This window comes from Palaemon carinicauda, chromosome 16, assembly GCF_036898095.1.
Source record: "Palaemon carinicauda isolate YSFRI2023 chromosome 16, ASM3689809v2, whole genome shotgun sequence".
Classification (NCBI taxonomy): Eukaryota; Metazoa; Arthropoda; class Malacostraca; order Decapoda; family Palaemonidae; genus Palaemon; species Palaemon carinicauda.
In genome coordinates this window covers 29,619,573-29,629,572 of record NC_090740.1, presented here as the reverse complement: position 1 = coordinate 29,629,572, position 10,000 = coordinate 29,619,573, and the positions used below count along the sequence as shown (strand labels likewise).

The window sequence follows — 10,000 nt, the reverse complement described above, 5'->3', positions numbered from 1 at the left end:
GTTGGCTAAATGTAAAGCAAAAATGAGAATGTTATTCAGACACTTTAAAACAAGAAAAGCTGAACACATGATTATGCTTTACAAAACTTATGTACGTAGTACACTCGAGTACTGCAATGTGATATGGTACCCACACTACCAAAAGGATATTGTACAAATAGAGAGTGTACAAAGGTCCTATACTGCTAGAATAGAAGAAGTTAAGGACCTTGACTACTGGGAAAGACTGCAAATATTAAAACTATACAGTCTAGAAAGGAGAAGAGAACGCTACATGATAATACAAGCATGGAAGCAAATAGAAGGAATTACTAAAAACATCATGGAGCTACAAATATCAGAAAGAGCAAGCCGAGGCAGATTAATAGTGCCAAAAATATACCAGGAAAACTAAGGAAGGCACACAGGACATTAATCCACTACGCACCAGCATCGATAATGCAGAGACTATTTAATGTGCTGCCAGCTCATCTAAGAAACATATCAGGAGTGAGCGTAGATGTGTTTAAGAATAAGCTCGATAAATACCTAAGATGCATCCCAGACCATCCATGACTGGAAGATGCAAAATACACCGGAAGATGCATTAGCAACTCTCTGGTGGATATACGAGGTGCCTCACACTGAGGGACCTGGGGGAACCCAAACAAAAAATAAGGTAAGGCTCTCTCTCTCTCTCTCTCTCTCTCTCTCTCTCTCTCTCTCGTATTCCATGATACTTTAACAACAGGAATAGCCTTAAATGTTTTATTGGCGTTTGCTAAGGCCAGGGCAATGATGAAAATACGGATATCAACGGCCTTCGCGATGGAGAGAATTTCTGTGAGCTGTGTATATAAAGCCAAAAGATTCAGAAGAGAAACACAATCTGGACTCAACGGATCCTCTGAACACACCATGGTGAGAATAGCTCTTTTTATTTCCTCAAGTTAATTTCTTAAAATCTATCATATTCCTTTAGAGTAAAATGATGGATAGAGAACTTTTATTATTGCTTTAACACAATATATTTTATATTTACTTGATTCAGTGAAACATATTTCTCTTATATGAATAATCTCTATATCTTAAGCTAATGGAAGATCTTATCTTTCTGAAGGGTAAAATCTGACATTTCTAAAACTACTCTAAACAGTTTATATAAGTTTTCATTTTTTTTCAGAAGCTGTTATTTGTTTGCATTGGGGCTGTCGTTGTGGCAGTCTGCCAGGCAGGTGGGGGAGGATTCGGATTCGGTGGTAGACATGGAGGATCACGAGGTGGATCCTTTGGAGGAGGTTCCTCTGGAGGATACGGCTCGGGCGGCGGCCACTCCAGTGGCGGTCATGGAGGAGGCTCTATAGGCCATGGATCGTCTGGAGGTAATGGAGGAGGATTTGGAGGAAGTTCCTTCGGAGGAGGATCCTCTGGAGGATACAGCTCTGGTGGGGGAGTCTCCAGCGGTGGTCATGGAGGAGGTTCCATAGGCCATGGATCCTCTGGAGGTCACGGAGGAGGATTTGGTGGAAGTTCCTTTGGAGGAGGATCTTCTGGAGGCTACGGCTCTAGTGGTGGATTGTCAAGCGGTGGTCACGGTGGCCAATCTGCAGGAGGATTCGCCGGCGGTCACGGAGGTGGATCCTCAGGAGGAAGATACGGGAAGTAAAATTACTTCCATCAAATCAAAAACATAATCTATAAATGTCTTTATAAAAATTGATTCTAAATACTACCTATGATGAATAATAAATTCTTATTTCGGATTAATTTATAGTCTTATTTAATCATTGACTCGTAAAATATACCAAATATTTATCTACTGTATCCTGAGTCATATATACTTATACAGATCCACATACAGACAGGGTTGAGGATTTTGGACGTCCTATTTTCAACTGTAAAGTGGTCTATATTATCCATAAACTGGAAGTGATTATATTTTTATAACACATAGCATTCGTCATTTGTCTTGTATGAATATTAAAGAGAGACAGATAGACAAACACATGGTAAGTATGATTTTCTTCTGTAGATTTTCAGCTAACGAATCTGTCTATACATGTACAGTTCACGAAGACATATCAAAATACTATGTTATTCTCATATGGTGTCCCAGTATTACGTCACGTAACAGAAATTATAACATGAATAATCTCTCTCTCTCTCTCTCTCTCTCTCTCTCTCTCTCTCTCTCTCTATATATATATATATATACACACATATATATACATACATATATACTGTATATGTATGTGTGTTTGTGTATGTGTATATATATATATATATATATATATATATATATATATATATATATATATATATATACATATATATATATATATATATATATATGTGTGTGTGTGTGTGTGTATGTGAATATCTATGTATATATATATACATATATAAATATAATTCTATATACATATATGCATATACATGTATATATATACATACATATATGCATATATGTATATATATATATATACTATATATATATATATATATATATATATATATACATAGATCTATATATACACATATATAGATATAATTATATATATATATGCATATATATATATACATACATATATATATATATATATATATATATATATATATATATATATATATATATATATATATACTTTATCTACCTAACTAATATCTACTTGTCTGTGACTTCATATATCAAACCAGAAGGACATTAACTACCGTAAGGACGATAAAAGTTTAGTTTTAGAAAATGAATAGTTATGAAGACATATTCAGAATAGTTAAGTAGTTGACTATTAACTTACAAATATCGTTATTTGATAGTTAACCGGAATCATTTATGGATTGCTAATTTCAGATTATGTGAATTAAGTTACCTTTCAAGTTATTTCTTTAACTTTTAAGCTTATAGGTTAAGTTCAAAAGAGCAATTCAAATAAATAACGGTTTCAAGTTCCCATTCAAGTTATAAGTTAAGTCCAAACGAACAAGTTGAATGGTTAAGTGATTTATGAAAGTATACATGCTTCCAGGAAGTAATTTTATGGATCGATGGTCTTTAAAAGCATTTCATTTACGGTTATTTGGATACTGAATGATATTGCCCGTTATATATAAAGCTTATGCGTGCGTTTAAATATGAGAAATTGTTTGAATATGGAGATTTTTCAATGTACGTGTAGCAGTAAATATTATATCGCTGGAAATTACCTCATGCGAGTATAAGTACTTCCTCCTTTGTTCTAAAACATTACTGATTTCAAGCTGATGCAAAAGAGAATTCTATTTTATTATAATGAATATTTATGTTCTCTAAACTTCAAACAAATCTAGTTGTAGACACACTTACATCTGTTCAAGGAGTAAAAGAAAGAAAAGATAAGATAATAAAATTAAACCATTCTTAATATTGCCGGATAGATAATTTCATAACCATTATTACATAAGGAGAGTAGGACTAAACACTAAGCAGGAGCCAAATAGTAAAGAACGTTTGATTCAATAGTTATTATTATTATTATTATTATTATTATTATTATTATTATTATTATTATTATTATTATTATTATTATTAGCTAAGCTATAGCCCTAATTGGAAAAGCAGGATGCTTTAAGCCCAAGGGCTCCAACTAGGAAAAATAGCCCAGTGAGGAAAGGAAGTAAGGAAATAAATAAACTAAATGAAAAGTAATAATTAACAAAAATATTTTTTTCTTGAGAACAGTAACAAAATCAAAACAATGAAATATTGTAGGGTATCAACAGGTTGCAGAGTTGTAACGAGCCAATGACTGGCAGGATGGGACAGGATATCTTTTAGAAAACAGATTCTAGACTGCGTCTACCATCTAATATATAGTCAGAAAGAATGCCTGTAGGTCTTTAAGAAAAGTATTTTCCGAATTAGGAAAGGATTTACTTACGTACATTCTATATTGTAAACATTGTACGTTTTTAATTAAGAATATGTCTATATGTTCAATTATAAAGGAAGGAATTACGATAAAGTATTATTGGATTTTTAAGCCAAGATTTATATGGACAATATTCTAACTCATAAGGCATATAGAAATATATAAGTTTTGTGTGTGCGTATATATATATATATATATATATATGTGTGTGTGTGTGTGTGTGTGTGTGTGTGTGTATATACATATATACGTATATATACATATACATATATGTGTGTATATATATATATACATACATGCATATGGCATATATATATATATATATATATATATATATATATATATATATATATATATATATATATATGTATTATTATATATATATATATATATATATATATATATATATATATATGTATATATACATATTTATAAATATGTATTACATATATTTTCATGCAATATTTATAGGTAGATAACATAGGTAAGTAAGAAATTATGCATGCTTATAAAGCAAGTCATATTGTATATATCATATAATTCGGAATAAAAGACCATATTTTTTTAAAATATAGAAAACACATCAGCATAGCATTTGTCAAAAACAGATACAAAAAGTTGGCAAGGAATGAATGCCTTTTATTATTATATTCTTAAGAAATACTGTATAATAATTACAAAAGTGTGAATGTAAAACTTTATTTTATTTTGGCTATGTTATAGTTCTAGGTTCAGGAACATCAATTATAGGGCCACCTCCAGGCGTAAGGTAACTAAATATGTGTCCTGAGATAGCCCAGCAGTCATTAGTATTTGGCTCTTGATTAAGATAGTGAGTTTATACACATATTAAAAAGAGGGATACTGAAGGGTTACGTAATCCTGAGTAATTAGTTTGTTGGTTAACATGCTAATCGTATACAGTGGAATGGCACATAGTCTACCAATTAAATTTGGAATTACCAAACAGTGTAACCAAATTTGATACATTGAAATGAAAGATATTGAACGGCTCTACAATTTTGAGTCATTAGTTTTTCGGTTCCCATGCAATAATCGTATATAGAAGAGTGGCACATAGTCTACCATTTAAATCTGGAATTACCAAACAGTGTAACCAAGTGTCATGAAGAACACTTAATATGGAAAGGATGTTTGTACATAAATTCAAAGGATGTTTTTTTGATTTTATAAACATCTTAATACAATCACCTATTATACAATCTATAACGCAGTATTATGGTTTGCAGTCAAATTATTACTTTCGAAGTCTTATAGTGATAAAAGTAATATTTTAAAGGAAAAGTATCTAAAAGTATCATTTATATAAAAAATAAAAATCTTTTAACTTCCTAAAAAGCAATGTTTCCAGACTGTCAAAGCAAAAATTCGAAACCTTTTGTATTTATACTATCAACTATATAAATAATAGAAGCTTTGAGAATAATACATGCCTTTCTCAAGGCATTAGATGCGGCTACAAAGGCTTTGGAAAAGGCTTATTGAAATAGAAAATGAGTAATTATCCAAGATACATATATCTTAAGTACAATTACCCAAGAACTGTAGTCTAGTTGGTTGGAACCTATTGAAAATTAATCATGAAGGTATTTTCATTTGTAAAAACTAGTTGTAACTAAATGTATTTTATGTTTATGTATATTAGCACTGGGTTTTACATCTGTACTTAGCTTTTGTTCATTTATGTAAATGTAAATAGAGTGAGCTGTCTAGCAAGACTAACAGCTCCTTTTAACCATTTTTTGTCAATAAATTGTTTGAATTTCAATTTTAATTACGAGAAAGAGAGATAAAATCTCTAATTTTCCAGGAGATTCGTTTATTACCCGGCATCATTTATTGAATTACTATACATCTCATTACGGCAGCTAACAACCTCATGTGAGGAATAAGACCATCTAAGGTATAAATTAATGGTAATATTGTTGGATATTTTCCATTGCTTTATGTTAAAATTGGGTCAAAGAGAAAAAGAAAGAAATAAAGATAGAAAAAATATCGAAGCAGGTGATCATTGACATTTTTCTGTATAATGTACAGTACGCTACTTTATTCTTGGGAAGAGGGGAACTTGAGATAGATAATCCATAACACTCAAAATATTCTTTTACACCTTTTCCCATAATTAGTTTACTTGCAATCACACTCGCCCACACACTTGCACACATAAACACACATATGAATATATATATACATATATATATATATATATATATATATATATATGCATATATATATGAATATATGTGTGTTTGTATGTGTCCGTCTCTGTGTTAAGAGAAAGAAGTGTTTATAGTTTGTTTTATGCACCTATGTTGAAATAAATCCACAAGTTGATTTGAAATTTTATTGCTTTATTAATCGTTTAATAGAAATTCAGATCATTGGTTTCACGAAAAAGAATAGTGCTTATTTCTGTGATTCAATTGAAGTCAATTTATTTTCCATAACTTCCTCCTGAAGATCTACCTCCATGACCACTGGAGAAGCCTCCTCCAGATCGTCCACCATGACCACCGCTGGAGAATCCACCACTAGAACCGTAGCCTCCAGAAGATCCTCCTCCAAATCCTCCGCCATGACCGCCAGAAGATCCATGTCCTACGGAGCCTCCTCCATGACCACCACTGGAGAATCCACCACTAGAAATGTAGGCTCCAGAAGATCCTCCTCCAAAGGAATTTCCTCCAAATCCTCCTCCATGGCCTCCAGACGATCCATGGCCTATGGAGCCTCCTCCATGACCACCGCTGGAAAAGCCGCCTCCTGAGCTGTATCCTCCAGAGGATCCTCCTCCAAAGGAACTTCCTCCAAATCCTCCTCCGTGACCTCCAGATGATCCATGGCCTATAGAGCCTCCTCCATGACCACCGCTGGAAAAGCCACCTCTTGAGCCGTATCCTCCAGAAGAACCTCCTCCAAAGGATCCACCTCTAGATCCTCCATGTCCGCCACCAAATCCTCCTCCCCCTCCAGCCTGGCAGACTGCCACAACGACAGCGCCAATGCAAACTAATAGCAGTTTCTGAAAATAATGTTCTTTGAGAAAATTTGTGGAAAAAAAAAATAATCTGTTGTCATCTTAGTTTAAAACTTTCACATTTTTGTACATTTTAGAAAATAGAATATCTTCCATTCATATAAAGGGTATAAATTATTCAAAGGGATAAAATGCGTTATTCTGAATCTAGTACTTATGAAATGCAATATGTTCAAGCAAGTATGAGAAATTTATACAACACTTCTAATTGTTAATCAGACTCTAACGAAATGTTATCGATTTTGAGAAGTAGATTCAAAGTAAAAAAAGATATTCTCACCATGGTGTGTTCAAATGATCTGTTGAGTCCAGATTGTGCTTCTGTTTGGGATCATGTGGCTTTATATACACAGCTCATACCGATTCTCTCTTTCGCGAAGGTCGCTGATATCAGCATTTTCATCTTTCCCCTGCCCTTGGCAAACGGCAAGAAAACATAAGAGCGAATTCATGTTCTTATTGTATCATGGATTACATGTATGGTGTGTGTGAGAGAGAGAGAGAGAGAGAGAGAGAGAGAGAGAGAGAGAGAGAGAGAGAGAGAGAGAGAGAGAGAGAGAGAGAGAGAGAGAGAGTCAGGAGGGAAATATATTCATGTGGAAATTTAAGTAGCCGCTCTATAATATAGAAAATTTTACATATGAATAAATTGTACACCAAAAATATGTTTTTTTTTTTCGTCTGAAAATACCATTCATTTCCATTTATTAATGAATGTAGATTAGTATCTGTTATCATATTATTATTATACTATTGTATTTAGATAGATGTTAGTAATTGATAAAAAATAATTTTCCTAATTTGTACTCGTATCTAAATCATATAACATAATAACATACATTTGTTATATGTAACTGAAATCGTTAGTGGCTTACAAAACCTTTGATTTTTATTTTTTTTTATTAGGATCTTTAAATAGCTTGGTTACATAACTTATTTCCCTTTAACACGATGGTATAGTCAAAATTTTATTCTCGTATGAAGAAAAAGTAAGGCGTAATTAACATAAGATACAGGCTGTTAGATTTTTTCGTCTGTAAAGACAGATATTTAATTAAACTGAAATATATCTACTTGTAGTAAGACTTTATAGGGGCGAGCTGATATCTAAAAGGTCACTTATAACCAACGGCGTTAGCATTTTCATATGAGGAAATAAAAAACAAGGAAATCGAGATTATTTCATTGTACATTTAAATGTCTTACTTGGAAAGTTGTCCTCCCGATTATTTTAAGACCATCAGCTACAGATAAAGGTTTGCAAATAAAAAGCAAAATTTGTGCGTTTGATGAATCTATTCAATATTTTCCAATAGTTAACATATTTCCCTTTTTGAAGAATAAATTACTTTCGTTAATCCAACGAAGTCTAAAATACGCTATAACGATACAAAAATTCTTATTCATAAAATAATTCTATTGTAATTAGGCCTGCACATACAATTGATGTTAAGCGATACTTAATCCATTAAAGGTTTAAAAGACGCTCATGAATGCTGAGAAAACGGCAAATGTTTACCTAAATTTCATGGAATCGTGTTATTCTGGAAGTTGTTCAACCCCGATAAGAATCTTTCTCTAGGGGAGAGCAATTGTCTTTTCTCTGCAATAAATTTCTTTTCCAGTTATACATTGAAACAATGACTGACATATGATAGATCCTATTACAATATCTAATTCTTTGCATTACACCAAACTATTCAAAACCAAATTTCAATTGAGAAAAAAAAATAACTAATGTACATTAGAATGTTTATCATTAACAAATACATAAAATGATTATATGAAAATTTAAAGAACTATGATTTTCAATATAAGATAAACTGCTAAAATTAATGCTATATTTTTCAAGTGTTTTTGGATTTCTAATGGGTTTCTAGAGTCTGCACAAAAGTGTGTCAAATGTGAAACCTGAGAGGAAAAAATACGCATAAAATCATAATGTTTGAAAGCACCGTTTAGACGACAGTAATTTTCTGGATAAAATGAACCAATTGTTTCTACATTCCCATGGTTTATTCTATCTCATCAAGGGTGAACGACTGTCACATGGTTGTGAAATATCATTGTGACATAAAAAGATATGATTGAAGAGAGAAGCAGCAAACTGGAGCAAAACTCAAAATTACAAGCTAAAGAAACGAGTTATTTAGACGTCATTATTACATGGAATTTCTCCCTATCACCTCCATTGCCGAAGAAAAGAAAACTGTAATTGTGATATAATAAAGTAAAATTCCGTTTATATAAAAATATTACTTTTTCTCTTACAAGACTTAATAGTAATAATTTGATATCAAATCGTAATATTCTGTTATAGATTATATGAATATATTGCCTAGGGCAGAGATTTGAAATTTCATTGAAATTTAAAACCATTCTTAGAATTTATAAAACAAACGTCACTGTCATATTAAGTGATCGAAATGTCAATTGGTTACGGCTTTTGATAATACGAACTTCATAAATGATCTTATTGCTAGTCTATTTGCCATTTCAATGAATACGATAACTTAAGCATACACAAGCTATGGCAGATGTACAGTAGTACAATAGAATATGAACCAGCACACTTATTCTGGATTTCAGAACCTTTCCATATCTCTCCTTCGAAATACTCCTGTTGACTTCGTTTGTTACCTGAGATAACAGGAATCACTAGATCATTCTAATCAATCTTTTTAACGGAAATTTTAAAATGTAAGGTGATCTGAACTACTTTCTTGCTTAAATTTAGGGTTGTTGTGGCCAATGTGGTAACGTCCCTGACTGGTAATTGCCAGACTGGGGCTCGAGTCCCGCTCAAACTCGTTAGTTCCTTTGTTCACAGCAATCTCACCACCCTTGTGAGCTAAGGATGGGGTGTTTAGGGAAGCCTATAGGTCTATATGCTGAGTCGTCAGCAGCCTTTGACTGACCCTCCATGATCCTAGCTTGGGTGGAGATGGGGCTTGGGCGCTGATCATATGTATATATATGGTCAGTTTCTAGGGCAGTGCCCTGCTTGCTAGGGCAATATCACTGTTCCATGCCTCTGCCATTCATGAGTGGC

The 10,000-nt window shown here is 32.6% G+C and overlaps 2 protein-coding genes across 2 annotated transcripts; one reads left to right on the top strand and one right to left on the bottom strand.

Moving 5' to 3' along the window:
• Positions 1-807: 807 nt before the first annotated feature.
• LOC137655211 (keratin, type I cytoskeletal 9-like) lies at positions 808-1,706 on the top strand. The gene is made up of 2 exons (XM_068389094.1): positions 808-900; positions 1,163-1,706. Exons 1-2 carry the CDS (start codon positions 808-810, stop codon positions 1,643-1,645), a joined length of 576 nt encoding a protein of 191 aa, XP_068245195.1. The 3' UTR covers positions 1,646-1,706.
• A 4,603-nt stretch (positions 1,707-6,309) lies between these two features.
• LOC137655005 (keratin, type I cytoskeletal 9-like) lies at positions 6,310-7,247 on the bottom strand. Its single transcript, XM_068388903.1, has 2 exons — positions 7,229-7,247; positions 6,310-6,933 (listed from the first exon to the last, which is right to left on the bottom strand). The coding sequence occupies exons 1-2, from the start codon at positions 7,229-7,231 to the stop codon at positions 6,346-6,348; spliced, it is 591 nt and encodes a 196-aa protein (XP_068245004.1). The 5' UTR covers positions 7,232-7,247; the 3' UTR covers positions 6,310-6,345.
• Positions 7,248-10,000: the final 2,753 nt, after the last annotated feature.